The following is a 17374-nucleotide window of genomic DNA, read 5'->3' as shown; positions in this document are numbered from 1 at the left end:
AACACCGAGGAGATTTGGCCTCTCTCCCACAGCAGGAAAGAAGGGGAAAAAACATACATGGGGAGGTGGCATAATTCATACCAGAGGGAAGTCATGCTCCACAACCTTCCTTTTCCCTCCCAGACACTTGTAGAGAAGGGTAAGGGGGAAGTCAGAAATGTTGGGGTGGGCCAGACCACCATGGCTGGGGGCAGTGTGTGGTTGGGTGAGAATAGGTGGTCCATTATTTAGCAGAAGCCATTAATGGGCATGCCAACATGTGGTCTTGGAGGGGCTAGAGAGGGAGAGAGGTACTGCTCTGGGGAGCAACAAAGGGCAAACTGGGGAGAAGGGGAACTGGCTTTGTACACTTCAGGGAAAGGGGGCTACATACCTAGATTCCCAGCGGCAAGAGTGATGCTTGGGAGTGGGGCCTGGAGCAGGACCGAGCACAAGGACAGAAGTGAATGACCGGGGAAGGCAAGTGCCACCACTGCTGTCCCCTCCGACCCCAAAGTCCTGGTGAGGACAGACAGGAGGGACTCGGGCTGTGGAGGCCTGGGGTCTGAGCCAACCTCACCCAGATCTCCAAGGTGGAGTTCCAGCTCACTAAAACATGCTGAAATGCTGCAGACATCATTTATTTGGAGGGAGGGGGACACGTAGCCCTTACATGCCTCCACCACACTGTCCCCCAGGATGCCCATGGGTGGCTAGCACTTACAGAAACCTGCATTTTTTTTTCCCTTGCAAACTTACTGGGACATCCTGACCTGTCTGCTGAATAAATGGTCAAAAGACTGGTAGCCTGAGCCCATGGCCACAACTGGCAGAAGGACACTCAGCTCTTAGACCAGCCCCACCCTTCCCCTGACCTCAAACTACAAAGTGGTTGGAGCGTGTTTTCTGGCCCTTCTGGGTTCCCCTCATCTGACTTTCTGGGGGCCACAACCTTGACCTTATCTACCTGTCCTACTGAGCAGTGACTTCCTGTGAGCCGCTCAGGCTTACCCCTGTCTCCCTCAAAATCCCCTGCTGCCCACTTGGCCTGGGGCCTGTCACATGCTAGGGATCCCCTAAGTTTGTGGATAATTTTTTTTAAGTATTTTATTTATTTTCACGAAAGAAAGACAGCACGTGTGCATTGGGGGAAGGGGCAGGGGGAGAAGTAGGCTCCCCGCTGAGCAGAGAGCCCGATGTGGGGCTCGATTCCAGGACCCTGAGATCGTGGTATGAGCCAAAGGCTGACGCTTAACCCACTGAGCCACCCAGGAGCCCAAGTTTGTAGATAATTTAAGAACTACTGAGGCCACACTGAGGAGCCCCTATTCAGCAGTTGTTCTAGTCCCAAGAGCCCCCAGATTTCAGGTCTTCTTCAGCCCTCCTTCTTTCAAGGCTTACCAGTCCTATATGCCATGTCTCAGAGCCTGGGAGGACACCCAGACTGGCACCCTAATTTGCATTAAGGTATCAAAGCCTATGGAACGTAGTGGATCTCTCTCCTAGGCTTTGCCTGCAGTGTCTGGGCCCAGTGGAGGAACCCATGAAGATATTAGGCTGGTGGGACAGTCTGTGGTCCTCAACCACATCACAGAGAAACTCTGATACAGAACATGCCTCCATACCTCCCCAAATCCTGAACCCCCCCTGGAGGAAGTAGAATGAGAGAGCCCAATTCAGGGCCCTTCCTCACACTCTGCCTTCCTCCCACATCTCTCTGTCCCTGGCTGTCTTCAGCTCCCCCAAGAGAAGGAACAGGGGCTGGGACAGCAGAATCAGAGAGTGGGGATAGAGGCTGGGCTGTCTCTACTGGAGCAGATAGGCCCCCTCGGTCCCCTCCCCAGCCCAGGTAACCTGAGCCTGGCATTTTGTCCATCTTGGAACAGCTGACAGTGCTGTGGTCGGACAGCTGGTGGGGCTGGGCTGGCCTGGCTGGGGTGGGAGCTTGGGCTGTTATATGAGACCCAGAGTCTGCATCTCTCTGCCCTGAGCTGGGAGCTGTTGTCCCACCCGTCATTGTAGAGAGCTGTGGCACCATGCTCAGGGGCCCAGGGCTGCTGTTCCTCCTGCTGCTGCTGGCTGTCTGCTTGGGTGTGGACACAGGGGATCAGGAGCCTGCGGAGGACTGGAGTAGAGACCCAATGCCCAGGGGACAGAGGGTCTAGAGGGTTACTGAAGCCTGCCCCCACGCCCAGCACCCTACTTCTCCGCATCACACCCTCTCCCTCTATCTGCCCCATAGCCCCTGTACCCAGGCTCAGTGCTGTCTGTTGCAGGAGCCGAGGGCCGGAACCAGGAGGAACGTCTGCTCGGGGACCTGATGCACAGCTACAACCCCCACCTGAGGCCCGCTGAGCGCGATTCGGACGTGGTCAATGTCAGCCTGAAGCTCACACTCACCAACCTCATCTCCCTGGTGAGCCACAGGCCTGGAGAGCAGTGGGGGAGATAAAGGCCCAGTGTACCTGGCCCCTGGGACCTGTTAGGGAGAGGCAGAGGAAGGACTCCACAGGGGGGAGGCTGGGGGGCTAGAAATCTCCCACGAGGGCTGCCCAAGAGGCTGAGGTCCTGTAGCACCCAACGGGGGTCTAGAGGGACTAACATCTGGAGAGGACAAGTGATGGGGGTTCATCCTGCTGCTCTGTACCCCTAGAATGAGCGAGAGGAGGCCCTCACCACCAATGTCTGGATAGAGATGGTAAGAGGCCACCCCACAGTCTTTTTCTATGGGGTCTCAGTACCCTTAGAGCTACCTGCCTTCCCCCATCCCCTCCCTGCCTCCTCTGACCCACCTGGGCTGAGCACCATTCCCGGGGGGAGCAGAGGGTGACTTGGCGGAGAGCAGGGCCTGGCAAGCCCACTCCTCCTGCAGCAGTGGTGTGACTATCGCCTGCGCTGGGACCCTCAAGACTACGAAGGCCTCTGGGTGCTGAGGGTGCCGTCCACCATGGTGTGGCGGCCGGATGTCGTGCTGGAAAACAAGTGAGGAGGGATGCAAGCAGGGGTTGGGGGGGACAAAAGGACACAAGGGTAGGACCCAGTACTAGGGGGCTCCGGGGAAAGGGCCCGGTGAGCAGCAGAAGGTACAGACCGGGAAATACTGGCAGGGGCAGGTGCCGCTGGGGGCAGGGCCAGGCCAGCAGACCCAACCCCCCGGCCTGGCTCCATCTCTTCTGTCCCGGGTCCTCTGGTGGGCCGCTGCTCTCCCTTGGCCGCGGGGATGAGGGCAGCTGCCACAGAAGCCATCAGGAGTGAATCGACATGGAGGGCCGCACTCGGGGTCACCTCCCACACTTGGCAAGAGCTGGGGAGATGTTAGTACCATTGTGACCAGGCCTTGGTGATGAGGGGAAAGGCCGGAGGAAGCCGGGAGGTGGGTGCGGTGGGGGAGCCCTCTGGAAGGAGGTGGTGGACCCTGTGCCCGTGAAGGGCTGCTGTCCCCAGGCCCCATCCACGCAGGGCAAGGGCTGGCCTGGGGTTGCCGGGGACGTGACCCCTCGCCCCAGCCCCGTGGCCCGGCCTATGCACAGCGTGGACGGCGTGTTCGAGGTGGCCCTCTACTGCAATGTGCTGGTGTCTCCTGACGGATGTGTCTACTGGCTGCCACCGGCCATCTTCCGCTCATCCTGCCCGGTCTCTGTCACCTACTTCCCCTTCGACTGGCAGAACTGCTCCCTCGTCTTCCAGTGAGGCCATTTACCAGGGGCAGGGGAGGCGGGGAGGGATTCAGAGAGTGGACCTAAGAGGAGTCTGGCTGGCTGGGGGATGCTAGGCAGTCTCAGCAGGGGCCCAGCCCAGCTCTCAGGGGGCCTGTGTGTTTGTCATCTTCAGACACCTGAAGATGCCCACGTCCCTCCCTGCTAAGCCACAGTCTCCTTGCTCATCCTCCTTCTCTGCCTCAGTTTCCCTGCCTGTACTCCAAAGGAGGAATTAATGACCGGGGTGTGTGGGCAAGAAGGCACTCACGAGTGTCACCCCTCACCCCATGGAGAGGTGGAGGGTGAATCAGTCTTCTTATCCAGAAATGGGGTGTGGGGGAGAAAGTCTGTTTGAGGGTTTTTCCCATAACTTAGAGAAGTGTTCTTTTCACAAGGAGACCCTCCTTTTTTTTTTTTTTTTAAAGATTTTATTTATTTGCCAGAGTGAGACACAGCAAGAGAGGGAATATAAGCAGGGGGAGTGGGAGATGGAGAAGCAGGTTTCCTGCCGAGCAGGGAGCTCAGTGAAGGGCTCTATCCCAGGACCTGAGCTGAAGGCAGATGCTTAATGACTGAGCCACGCAGGTGCCCCTCTGGGCTGCACTTTTGAAGGCAATACTGTCCACAGCTTCCTTGGACGATCATCTGGGTGACCTCAGAGGTGGCTTTACCCATACTCAAATGTATCCCCCCTCCCTCCCCATCTCCCAGGTCCCAGACCTACAGCACCAATGAGATCAATCTGCAGCTCAGCCAGGAAGATGGCCAGACCATCGAGTGGATTTTCATCGACCCTGAGGCCTTCACAGGTAAACTTCCTCCCAGGATCCCTGCTGGACCTGGCCTCCAGGGAAGAACCAGACTAAGCTCAGACCCCCTTCCCTGTAACCCAAGGTGAAAACCACAGTAATCCATAAAAATATATCTTTAAAGGCTCAACATAGTTCTTCTCTCCTAGTTTGGGTGGGAGGGGGATCATGTATCCGGGCTCCTTGGATGGTGCTCCTTTGGGCCTGCGCTGGCCACCCTGCAGCTAGGGGATGGGGGCTTCCCTCTCTGTGCCCACCCTGGCCTGCTTCCCGCAGAGAATGGGGAGTGGGCCATCCGGCACCGGCCTGCCAAGATGCTGCTAGACGTGGAGGCACCGGCGGAGGAGGCAGGCCACCAGAAGGTTGTCTTCTACCTGCTGATCCAGCGCAAACCCCTCTTCTATGTCATCAATATCATTGCACCCTGTGTCCTCATCTCCTCGGTTGCCATCCTCATCTACTTCCTTCCTGCCAAGGGTACCAGGAGCTGGTGGGAGGGGAGCCCTGGCCCCAGGTGGTAGCACAGGGATGAGCTGGGAGGACACAGGGTTGGGGTACCGCACACAGGACCACCTGTCCCTGGAGACCAGGGCCGTCGGCCTCCTTATGGGGTGGGGGAGGTGCCCCACAGCAGAGAAATTGACATCAGCTCTGAAGACCTCTTGGTTTTGGGCAGCGGGGGGCCAGAAGTGTACCGTCGCCATTAACGTGCTCCTGGCCCAGACTGTCTTCCTCTTCCTCGTGGCCAAGAAGGTGCCCGAGACCTCCCAGGCAGTGCCACTAATCAGCAAGTAAGGCTGCCCCTCACGCCGACCGCCCACCTCCCCCAACCTTGCCCAGAAGTCAGGGCAGGAAGTCCCTCCTGCCACTCCCACACCCACCTCCCTCAATGCCAACCCCTCACCCTAAGGGATTGGGGGTGTTGGGTGCCAAGAGTGGGGGTGCAGCTAGAGATGAAGGGCCAAAGGGCCCAGCCCCACCTCCTGCTCAACCCTCCACTCAACCCCGGCAGGTACCTCACCTTCCTCCTGGTGGTGACCATCCTCATTGTCGTGAATGCTGTGGTCGTGCTCAACGTGTCTTTGCGGTCCCCCCACACACATTCCATGGCTCGTGGGGTCCGAAAGGCAAGGCCCCTCCCTGCCCACTTCAGCGTCCTCCTGTCCAGTCCACTCATACACGTCCTCCTCTCCACCCCTTCCCCTTCCCTACTCACCTGCCACATTCAGTGGCAAACACCCCTGTGTATATCTTGAAACATGTGCCCCATGGATTAATATAATCCTGAGTGTTTATTATGTGACCGGTGTATTATGCGTGCAGAAGCGTTTGATCATCACAGATCTCCCACAAGGTGGGTTTTAGTCCCATCTCCATTTTGCAAGTGAGGAAGTTGAGGCACAGAGAGATTCATTAACTTACCCAAGGTTGCCTGGCGAGGAAGCAGAGGCAAGATTCCACCCAGGCAGTCTGGCTCCGGAGTCCGTGTGATCTACAGCCAACAGAGACCCTTGTTGCAAATGCAGGTTCTCAGGCCCACCCCAGGCATTCTGGACCAGAACAGCGGGGGTGGGGTCTGGAAACCTGGGTAGGGAGTGCCCTGGTGATACTTCCATGCACACAAGTTGGAGGACCTAGGCTCCCTGTGTTTAGCACAGACCAGCGGAGCTGAGCGGGGTCAAGCCCCTGGCCATCGTGTGCTGCCTCTGGGCCCCTAGTGGCTTGAGCCCTCCCGCCCAACCTTCTCCTTGGGCTCAGAAACCCAGCTCCATACCAGGTCAGCTGGCTTCTAGCTGAAGCCCGCCACCAAATCCTTTCTCCAGGTGTTCCTACGGCTCTTGCCCCAGCTGTTGCGGATGCACATTTGCCCACCTTCCCCAGCAGCTGTGCCCGACCCCCAGCGCCAGCTGCAGAACGGCTCCTCAGGATGGTCGCCCACAGCTGGGGAAGAGGTCACTCTCAGCCTGCCTCGAAGTGAACTTCTCTTCCGGCAGCGGCAGCACAATGGGCTGGTGAGGGCAGCGCTGGAGAAGCTAGGTGAGGCTGGGGTTGTGGGGTAGGGATGACTGTGGAGACACTCCTCCCCAGGGACTCCAGACAGGGAGGGCTAGCTGTCAGCCAAAGGACCAGGCAGAGCAGATGAGTGTTGTTAAGTCTCCCGGGTGAGGAGAGAGACGCTAGGGCCCCTTGGGAGAGGCTGCCTTCTCAGACTAGTTCTTCTCCGCTCTATTCCCTGACCTTACCCTCTCTCCCACAGAGAAAGGCCCGGAGCCAGGGCACAGCCAGGAGTGGTGCAGCAGCCTGAAGCAGGCCGCCCCCGCCATCCAGGCATGTGTGGAAGCCTGCAACCTGATTGCCCTCGCCCAACACCAGCAGAGTCACTTTGACAGTGTAAGGGGGATTCAGTACCCGGGGAGGGACGTGGAACTGAGACGGGGGCAAGATGAGTGGGGTGGCTGTGGTAGGGCAATGGGATGAGAAAATTGGAACTGGGACACTGGGGCCAGGGGACTATGGCCGAAGGCAGGTTAAGGCCTGGAAGTAGGTGAGAAGGGCTTTGGGATCACACAGTGATCCAGGGCAGGCTTGGTGTCACTGCTGATCATCCCACACCCCGCCTTTCGCCTCCAGGGGAGTGAGGAGTGGTTCTTGGTGGGCCGCGTGCTGGACCGTGTCTGCTTCTTGGCCATGCTCTCACTTTTTGTCTGTGGCACTGCTGGCATCTTCCTCATGGCCCACTACAACCAGGTGCCCGCTCTGCCATTCCCTGGAGACCCCCGCTCATACCTGCCCCCACCTGACTGAGCCAACCAGCAACCAACTGCTGCTAGACACATGGAGTCTTGTCAGCTGGGTTCTTCAGTGGCTGAGGTCATGATGGGCCCTTTGGGAAGTGCCCTGCAGGGCCATGTAGGCCAACGGCCCTGAAAAAAGCACGGAAAATAAAGAGACCAAGCTGGAGTTCTGGAGTGGCTGAAAATGGCTGTGGGCAGTGTGTGCTCTTGGGATCACCACATGGCACTGGTTAACCTACTCCTGGCAACCCCCTCATTTCAGCAAAGCATGAGCAAGCCCCATCATTTATTATTTTTTTTTAAGATTTTATTTATTCATTTGAGAGAGAGAGAGCATGAGCAGAGGGGAGAGAGAGAAGCAGACTCCCCATTGAGCAGGGAGCCCAACTTGGGGCTCAATCCCAGGACCCGGCGGAGATCATGACCTGAGCCAAAGGCAGTTGTTTAACCGAATGAGCCACCCAGGAGCCCCTTACTCCCCTCATTTCTGAAGCCCTAAGGAATCTGTCTTGTATGATGTTCCCAACTAGGCAAGGTCCCATCCCTCCATGCCTAGGCTTCCCTTCCTTTTTACAAGTTCCCCAAAGGCCCCTAAAGGAGGCAGGTCAAGACAGGTGCGAAATGTTCTCTTGAAAGAATGGCAGCAGCCCAGTCCAGCTGCTACTCTCCCTCCCCTGCCTTCTGGGCGCTATAAGCAGCCAATACTCACCTGCACCAGTGACCTTTGCATTCTATGCTTTGTCATTGATCACAAAAGATTCCATGAATTAAGAGCTCCTCAGGTCATCATGGACAAGTAAGAGTCACTATTCCCCCACATTTCAGATGGGCAAGTTGAGGCCCAGGGTAAGAAGGGCTTCCCAGAACACTGGTGGCTAAATAGTCTGGAGTCCAGAATTCCCAACCCAATTCTAGACACTCCAAGAAAGATTCCATGGCCTGGAAAACAGACCCCTCTTCTCTTCTCAAGGGCTGGGGCATTTGCACTGGTCCCAAAGGATGCTTAAGGCAACCAAGAGGTAGGCAGAAAGGCTGGGAGGTAACAGGGAATCACTGGGCTTTGCCTTCTGAGAGGAGACTCTGACCAGCTTCCCCTGGCCCCACTTAGGAAACAAGATGGCTGAGGTCTTCCTGGGAGAGAGGAAAGGCCCTGCTCTGAGAGTACAGCTGGGGCCTGAGTCTTACAGGTGATAAGACAACTTGAGCAACTCATTCGTGCCCCCTGAGCCTCTGTAAATGCGGGTACATTTACATTCAGTTCCTATCTACCCACATTAGAGGATCAAAGGTGCAGGTGAAAGTGACTCCCAAGTGTTAAAGTACCACGTAAGACTTGACAATGGGACATTGGAAACAACACCCTCCCCCAAATACAGGGTTGCTGGCTTTGGGGCTCAACCACCAGCAGGTTCACTTCATTAACTCCAGTTTATATGCGCGGTCTCCCTGTGTATTTGGAGCCGAGATTTAGATCCGGGAGGCACTTTGATGACGGTGGGCCCATCTGTGGTTCTTGTAAGCTTTTCACTAGCTTTGTCCCCCGGGGTGAGTCTCTCAACTTCTCTGACTTGCCTCAAAGGGCGGAGATGAGCTCTTTAGCTCCTGGCTCAAGTAAGCAAAAATTTACAACACTACACTTACTGCGGGCGACTAGGTCTAGCACCTGCCACTGACGATCCCATTCCATCCGCGCGGCAACCCGAAGAGGCAGGCGCTATAATACAGTGTGGCCGGTACCCCAAGAGGAAAGAGCCTCGGGGAGGATCGCGCAGCCTGTCTGGGGGTGGAGTCGGGATCTGTACCAAGCAGTGAGTCCAGAGCCCGCACGGTCAGCGACGCGGCTCTGCCTCTTTCTCCGAGCCGCCGCGGGAGGGGGTCGGGACGTCCCCTCGGACGCACGACAGGAACCCGGGAAAAGCGAAGAGCCCACGCGACCCTACCGGCCGCCAAACCCGCGCCTCCGCGCAGCCGCCCAAGGCGGGCGTCCCGGGATACCCGCCCCACACAGAGGTAGGGCGCCGACGTTCCGCTGCGCCGCGCGCAGCCGGAAGTAGCCGGGCCCTAAGCGGGGGGAGACCTGGCGGAGCGGAAGTCACTCCGTGAGGCAGTGGCGACGGCGGCGGTGAGAGGATGAACAACAAGTTCGACGCGTGAGTGGCGCGTGGCCGCCCCACGGGGCCCCTTCCCCCAACCGTTCCCCGCGCCCGCCCCCCAGCGGGGCTGGCGGCGGCAAAACTCCCCGGCGCCGTCCTCCCTCCCGGGCTTGGGCTGCGGGCCTCCCTGGCCCAGGCGGCCGGCGGGGAAGAGGAGGGGGCTGGGAAGGCGTGATGCGGGGGTCCCAGAGACGCGGGGGTCGTACGGACCGACGGCGAAGCGCGGGGGCCCGGGGAGGAGGTAGCTGTGACGCCCGGAAGCAGCTTTTTGGACGCCCCGCCCCGGTGGGTGCGGGTGGCCGGCAGCGTGGAGGGGCGGAGACCGCGGCGGTTTGGGTGCTTCCGCAGCCTGGCTGCCCTGCCTCTGAAGCCGGCTTTCCACGCACGCTCTCCAGCCTGGGCAGGTCACCTCGCCTCTCTGAGTCAGTGTTCTCATCTGCAGAGTGGGGACGGTAACAGCCCGGGTCCAAGAGTTGGGAAGGTGCAGTGAGACGATGTGGCTGTTGCGCCTGGAGGCTGCTCAGTTAGGCAACGCCCCTGGTCTTCCTCAGCCTTCTTCCTACTTCCGTTCTCCTCCTCCTTTTCCCTTCCAACACACTGACGGGGAGCTGCTCGTTTTCTTGCCCAGCGAGCACACTTGACGTTGCCCCCGTCTCTACTTCCGTGTCTACCCTATTTGTTTCTAGTTGAGCATCAATTGGAAATGCAGAAAAGAAATGAGAGTATTTCCCTCTAGCGATTGTATCTTGAGGTAGTTTATGTTCTTATCGCTCTTCTAATAATCTGGTAAATCTGATCTCCAAAGACCCGGATTTCCAGGCCCAGACCCACCAGTTTCCCAGTTATTTGACAGTAGAAGAGTTACCCAGCCATTGTTATCTAAGGCACATTAGTGGTTAGTGCCCTGGCGTGTGATAAAGGTCAAATCACATTCAGCAGTGCCTAAAGGTACTTTGTGAACTGCTCATAGTGAGGAAGAAATGTAAAGTGGCATCACTGTTTAGGCTGTGACTGTCTGCTGATGGCAAGTTGGGATTTTTCCAGGACAAGGAGTGCTGGTTTGCAAATTCAGGAGTCCTGGGTTTCAGCCCTCTAGGCAGCTCCTCAGGAATGTTTCCTGGTCTCTGAGAAGTCTCTGGGGGCTTGGAAAAAGTCTGCTGCCTAGCTGAGCCCATCTCAGTAGGAACAGCCACACTCCCCCTCCCCCTTTTGTACCCCTCATCTTGAATCTCTGGGGCACCAAGTTCCAGATCTAAGTCCTCCCTCAGTGAAGCTTTCTGCAAACCCTGTTCCTCTGCTGGATCAAACAAATCAGAATTTCATCTTAGGAAAGCACTTTATGGGTCATCTAGTCCAGTCCTGCCCAAATCATTTAGCAATCTGCAGTAAACTAATTTAAGAATAGTAGCAATGGCTTCCATAGGCATCTTGCTAGGTACTTTTCACGTATTATTTCTACACCTAACAACCCTGCAAAGGGGGTCGTGTTACCTCCTTCTACAGATAGGAAAATGAGGCCCCCTGAGGTTGGGTAACTTGTCCACAAAAACAGGAAGGCCCATGTGGCAGAATTCAAACCCAGATGTGTTGTTTAACCTAGGTTCAAGTACCTCTTGACAAAAATTAACCTGGATCATTTTTAATGTTTCATTATTAGCTATTCCTTATACCGAGTCAGAATTTTTTAACATCTCCTAGCTATGCAGGAGAAAGCCAAAGCATTTCATTTATTTGAAATTAGCAATTAGAGACCACACTCCTGCCCCAGGCTTTGAAGTTTATTTCTTTGCATAATCTCTACACCCAACATGGGACTTGAAACCACAGCCCCAAGCCCGGAGCTCCTCTGACTGAGCCAGCCCTGATCCCCCAAAATCTGCAGTTTTTAGACCATTGTTACATTTTGGCTTCTATACTCTAAACCACATGGTTCCTAAGGACTGGTGCCAGTTTGCCAGCATCATAAAAGTCCATTGCCTGGACCTGGGTGGGTACTGTCGTCTAGTCTGATGAGCTCAGGTTAAAGAAGAGCTCTAACTTACTCTACTCAGTGGGCTCGACTTTGACCTAGGACTATAATTATACCCTACCTCCCACATCTGTCAAGTCCATTAATGCCCCTGTCATTGATCCTGTTGACATGATGTCAAACCTAAGATGCTTTCACTGTTCTGCAGTCCCAGACTGATTAATTTTCAGCTCTAGATGCCATACTCGATTTTGTCACTATTCTCTCTTTGCTAGCTTTTGGCCCTTTCTTAAAGTATTGTCCAAGCCACCTGTTTGGCACTCATCCTATTTATTCTGCCTTGTATTGCTTTTATTTTATTTTAAATTTATTTTTATTTGACAGAGACATAGAGAGCACAAGTAGGCAGAGCAGCAGGCAGAGGGAGAAGCAGGCTCTCTGCTGAGCAGGGAGCCTGATGAGGGGCTCGATCACAGGACTCCAGGATCATGACCTGAGCTGAAGGCAGTCACTTAACCAACTGAGCCACCCAGGCGCCCCAATTTTATTTTATTTTTTAAGTTTTAACTTAGTTGAGAGAGAGTGAGTGCACACAGGTGGGGGGTGGGCAGAGGGGAGAGGAGGAAGCAGAAGCAGACTCCCCTCTGAGCAGTGATCCTGGTGTGGGGCTCCATCCCAGGATCCTGAGATCATGACCTGAGCCGAAGGCAGACACTTCAGTAACTGTGCCCCTATTGCTTTGATTTTAGACATGTTTTCATTAAACATGTTTGTTGTCTGTCTCTGACTGATGCTGGACATGTAAAGATGAATTAGACCCAAGTTCCTATCCACAAGCATCTAGTTAGTATAAGGACAAACCTGGGCAGAAGGTTTGATGAGCTGACTTAGCCACTCAGTCTGGATAGCCTTAGAGATGCTAATTGCGCTCCTGAGTCTGTGGAGCACTGATTTTTAGTCCTGATGGTATCTTGGCTCAAATCCAGCTTTAGGCTGGGAAGAGTAGCCTCTGGAACATAGGGTGCAAGTGATTTGCCTTAAGTATGGGCTTTGAGGGCAGCGTAGTTGGCTAGCTCCACTCTCAAATAACACAAGATGAAGGTCCGTAGGATTTCCTTTTACCGTCTCTGAAGGGAATCAGGAAGTGTGGTCCAGGGATCTCAGTGGCACTGTTTCTTCTCAGATATAATTATTTTTGCTATTCTTTTTCTCTTTCCTTGTTGTGATTAGCAGCAGAGAAAGGAACTTAGCTCCAAGGAACTTACTAGCCCCAACTTTTCTTGGGGCTAGTAAACTGCCCCTCTTCAAAATTTAAAGAGGAGGGACCCCAGAGGATATAGTGAAGGCTAAGAGGTAAGAAGAGAGGGAAATGGCTTGAGTCCTGAGGTGTGCCCCAAAGATAATTAGGAGCGGTCTTGGGCCTATTCGGTATAAAAAACCATGAGAAATTTTTGATTGGTGGGAGCCCAAAAAAGTAGCCATGACATTACATCTGAGACAAGTACAAGCATTTGTATGGTGAGATTCAGAAGAGGGGAGCCTGATCCAGCCTAGGGAGAGTAGGAAATGTTTCTAAGAGAAAGTGGCCCTCATCCCAAGTCCTGATGGACAAGTTAAGTAGGGGAAGAGACCACACGGTGAGTATAACAGAGGGGTGAGATCGGGAAACTGTAAGTAGGCTGATAACACAAGAGTGCAAGGAGTTTTTTGGGACCAAGAAGGAGGTGATATTTGGCACATAGAGAGCAGGACCTTTGTACCAAGCTGATTCCCAAGTATGTATACATTATCTCCACAATCAGATCCTTGGGGACAGGCAGTCTAACCTCTGATACAATAAGTGGCTTGGTAAATGTGGGACTTGGTGCTATACAGGTTCCTTTAGGAAAGTAAACCAAACCATCTCGAGTTTAATAAAGGGGAAGAAGTATAATAAGCACAGATAATGTTCCCCCAGAAGTCTGGGGAAGTCAAACTAAACAAGATGGCAGCATCACAAACAAAGCCACTTTTCTCACCACTTTCTCTGCTCCATTTCCTTTCTCCCTACTGGTTTTCTTTGCTCTTGTTCATTGTCTACCCTCATTGCTTTTCTCATGTGGGAGCCATGTAGTTGTTCCAGCTTCTGAATCTGTGTGATCTTTCATTTCCTGGATGAAAAGCCAAGCAAGGAATCTACTCATAATTATGAGCAAGACCATGGGGCATCAGTTATTGGCCAGGCTGGAATGCCCTTTATTCAAGTGCCCTTCATACTCATTCCTTGAACAGAGTGGGGTAGGGTCATTTATGGCATCATGCACCTGAGTATACCCTACAAGTAGGGCTGTGAAATGAGCAGAAAAGGCACCTCATCACATGGCTAGTTTGTGCATTCTAATATTTATTGAGTGCTTTTTATGTGCTATGCACTGGAAATTTATGGGCAAAAGAAAATGCAAAATACTTTGCATCATGTTTCTATAGGTATATAAGGTTATCACTTGAGCATTTCTAGGTCCTTTCTTGAGAATTACCTAATTCCGTTTGACTAGATAGTCATTAGGGCCAAAGGTGGTTTTGGAGAAGAGCCATGATAAGCTAATGGTCCAGTTCTAAATTACATGACATTCCTATCTTTGTGAATTCACCTTCCGTTTATCTTTTTGTCTGAATCCAGTGAGCTTTAGATGTACCTGAAAGCCTTAGGGTAGGTAGTTCACTGCTTCTAGAAGTATAGCATCTACTCTACATTTGACCAGTCTTACCAGGCAAGAAGACATTCATTCCCTCTTTCAGTCATTTCTTTTTCTTTTTGTTTAACATTGATTCATGTTTAACGTTTAACATCGTGTAATATGTTAAGGCAACATCTTCTTGTCTTTGGTGCTGGAGATCAAAGATTAAAAAGACTTCTAAGAGATCCCTCCATTTAATGGGAAAAATAGACATAGGAGGAGTGGCACCTGAGGCTGAGGGGTAGTGTTTGCAGAGGCATAGCTGTGGGACTATAGATTGCTTTGGGAGATGGGAAGGGAAAGAAATATCAGTAGGCAAAAATTAGATTCTAGAGGATCTTAAATTTCATTGTACTTTATCCTGCAGGGTGTGCATCAAAAGGCAAGGGATGGTTTTAAGCATGGAAGTTAAATGTTTGATGGTTTTAAGCATGGAATTTAAATGACCAGATTTTTGTTTATTTTTTTTTAAAGATTTATTTATTTATCTTAGAGAGTGAATGCACATGTGCACATACACAAGCACCAAGGGGAGGGTCAGAGGGAGAGAGAGTCTTAAACAGACTTTGCACTAAGCATGGAGCCAGATGGGCTCAACACAGGGTTCAACCTCACAACCCTGAAATCAAGACCCTAAGATCACGACCTGAGCTAAAACCAAGAGTCAGATGCTTAACTGACTGTGCCACAGAGGTGCCCCTTGTTTGCATTTAGAAAGATGCTGGTGGCTATGTGGAGGATGGATAGAGGGTGGAAATGATTTGTGTTAGGGAAACCATTTAGGGATTTATTTTGATAACTGAGATGACAGAGAAGTGGGCCTGAACTAAAGCAGTTGCAGTGGGGAAGGATAGGAGAGATGGTTAGAAGAAGTGTCAAGAAAGATAGGTCAGTTTTTAACTTTATTTGAAAGGCCAAAGCAGTTATACAATACAGAAACTATTATCAATTCATTATTTTTGGCCAAAAAATAAAATGAATTAAACTGTTTTTCTCTTGCTTCTTTGCCTGTCAGAAAACTGGAAGATGGGGGGCATCTAGGTAGCTTGGATGGTTGGGCATCTGCCTTTGGCTCAGGTCATATCTCCAGGTCCTGGGATCTCTCTCTCTCCGTCTCTGTCTCTGTATCTCTCTCAAATGAATAAATAAGATTAAAAAAAGAAAGAAAGAAAGAAAACTGGAAGACTGTGTTTTGAAATTCCTCCTAACTGCCTTTCTATACTCCCTTGCTCTTCCCTCATCTCTTATACATCTCATTGTCTCTATTTTGACTGACTTAGGGATTGTTATATGATAGTTCATTTGACCCGGTGGCTTTGCTAGGTAAGCAAGAATCAGCTCATTCATGGCCTAACATTGTCTTGCCTTCCCATTCAGATTGAAAGACGATGACAGTGGGGACCATGATCAAAATGAAGAAAACAGCACACAGAAAGATGGTGAGAAGGAAAAAATGGAACGAGACAAGAATCAGGGCAGCAGTAAGAGGAAGGTGAGTTTTGTGCTGTAGAGATAGAATTGCCTTTGGACTTGAAATTTGGTTATCTTGTGGAACCTGTTAGGTTAAGGATACCAGATTAACTTGATGGCACCCTATTTTGGAATATCTGCTGCTTTTTTTTTTTTAAGGGTTTATTTATTTGAGAGAAAGAGAATGTGTGTACACATGTGCTCAAGCAGGGGGAGGAGCAGAGGGAGAAGGGCAAACAGTATCCATGCTGAACATGGAGCCAGATTTGGGACTCGATTCCAGGACCCTGGCTGGGATCATGACCTGAGCTGAAATAAAGAGTCAGATGCTTAACTAACTGAAGCACACTGGCATATCTGCTTTTGTTCTCAGAAAAAGATTGTTGAATCACTGGCATTCATGGTGGGTATTAGAACTTTTCCCTTGCCACAAGATCTTGAGATGTTGCCTTGCTTTCCAGCATTCTCCCAGCATGACGAGATATTAACCTTGGAGTTTAGCAGAGCTATTTGTTGCTTCATAAGCTGCTGCCGAGTATTTAATCCTACATATCCCTTGAAATTTTAGACTCTTTAGTCAGTAATAATCTAAACTGAAAGTTACTGGAAAAAGAGAAAGTCTAGAGAATGAGGGACTGATAGATTTCTTTTTCTTTCTCTCTTTCTTTCTTCCTTTTAGGGTTTATTTATTTGTTAGGGACAAAGGTGTGCACAATCAGGGGGAAGGGCAGGTAGAGGGAGGATCAGGCTCGCCGCTGAGCAAAGAGCCTGAGTCCTGATCCGAGGACCCTGGGATCATGACCTGAGCTGGAGGCGGATGCTTAACTGACTGAGCCACCTGGGTGTTCCAGATCATCTTCTTTTTTGACATATCAAAACGGTTGTTTCTCTCACAAGGTCGAGGACTATCCAGATACAAGCATTGTAGGTGCTAAGAGAACACAAAGGCGAATGAGACTATGGGTCAGGGGCTTCCACTTAATAGTAACAGTAGTAATGATAGCTGACACTGAGTACTTACTGTGTGCCGGGCACTGTGCTAAGCACTTTAGATCTATTAATTTATTTGATCCGCTCAGCAACCCTATGATATGGTTATGATTATTTTCTTCACTTTGTAGATAAGCAGCAGGGGCACAAACAGGTTAAGCAGCCTGCCCAGGTTACTAGCCAGTAAGTGATAAAGTGTCATAGAGGAGGCAATATTTGGCCTGGGAGTACTTGGCTGAGATAAGATATAAACATAAATACCTAAGTTAGAAAACACAAAGTTACAAATGCCGCAAGAATACAGATAAAACGTTACAGGAGCTTAGAGTCAGTTAACCACTAAGGAAACTTACTGGTAAGTGGAATCTTGGGCATAATGCAGGTAATTGAGGATGTGTCCTTTTTGTGGAGGTGATAAGGGGTGACGCCGTAAAATGTTTTCTCTGTCTCAGATCATGTGAAAAATGCCCCAGATTAACACACCTTCTTTACTTGATAGGCTGTTGTGCCTGGACCAGCAGAGCATCCCCTGCAGTACAACTATACTTTCTGGTACTCCAGAAGGACCCCTGGCCGTCCCACCAGCTCACAGAGCTATGAACAGAATATCAAACAGATTGGCACCTTTGCCTCCGTGAGTACTTACTGCTTTAATGTAATGAGCCTTTGTAGAACATTCGTCCCTATATTTACATCATAGTGTTTTTTTTAACTTTCCTGGTAGCTTAGGATTCTGGTTTCCTTATTTGACGGAGTCCCCAAGGTCAGGTTTGTTCATTCTTGATTTCTCATCA

At 51.8% G+C, this 17374-nt stretch overlaps 2 protein-coding genes across 6 annotated transcripts in view; both read left to right on the top strand.

Annotated features, from left to right (window-relative positions):
- The first annotated feature begins 2015 nt into the window (after window positions 1–2015).
- CHRNG (cholinergic receptor nicotinic gamma subunit) lies at window positions 2016–7350 on the top strand. Its single transcript, XM_059168973.1, has 12 exons — window positions 2016–2070; window positions 2256–2395; window positions 2633–2677; window positions 2852–2961; window positions 3510–3665; window positions 4389–4486; window positions 4763–4963; window positions 5163–5277; window positions 5499–5613; window positions 6310–6523; window positions 6744–6877; window positions 7118–7350. The coding sequence occupies exons 1-12, from the start codon at window positions 2016–2018 to the stop codon at window positions 7289–7291; spliced, it is 1557 nt and encodes a 518-aa protein (XP_059024956.1). The 3' UTR covers window positions 7292–7350.
- Window positions 7351–9275: 1925 nt separating this feature from the next.
- EIF4E2 (eukaryotic translation initiation factor 4E family member 2) overlaps window positions 9276–17374 on the top strand; it is a 29690-nt gene continuing 21591 nt past the window's right edge. For 4 of the 5 annotated variants that reach the window (XM_059167706.1, XM_059167705.1, XM_059167704.1 and 1 more), the window contains exons 1-3: window positions 9276–9431; window positions 15498–15612; window positions 17080–17214. In XM_059167706.1, coding sequence (XP_059023689.1) covers window positions 9412–9431; window positions 15498–15612; window positions 17080–17214 — 270 coding nt within the window. In that variant the 5' untranslated portion in view covers window positions 9276–9411. Of the gene's footprint in view, window positions 9432–9489; window positions 9720–15497; window positions 15613–17079; window positions 17215–17374 lie in introns of those variants that run through there. The other variant, XM_059167708.1, reaches the window with a different exon arrangement.

This window comes from Mustela lutreola, chromosome 3 (genome assembly GCF_030435805.1).
Source record: "Mustela lutreola isolate mMusLut2 chromosome 3, mMusLut2.pri, whole genome shotgun sequence".
Classification (NCBI taxonomy): domain Eukaryota; kingdom Metazoa; phylum Chordata; class Mammalia; order Carnivora; family Mustelidae; genus Mustela; species Mustela lutreola.
Note: the sequence above shows the minus strand (reverse complement) of the source record. Positions and strands in the feature narration are given on the sequence as shown.

Coding starts and splice junctions, on each gene's coding strand:
- CHRNG (XM_059168973.1), top strand. CDS start 2,016: ATGCTCAGGGGCCCAGGGCTGCTGTTCCTCCTGCTGCTGCTGGCTGTC. Junction 4,964..5,162: donor CTACTTCCTTCCTGCCAAGG/GTACCAGGAGCT, acceptor GGTTTTGGGCAG/CGGGGGGCCAGAAGTGTACC. Junction 6,524..6,743: donor GGCAGCGCTGGAGAAGCTAG/GTGAGGCTGGGG, acceptor TCTCTCCCACAG/AGAAAGGCCCGGAGCCAGGG.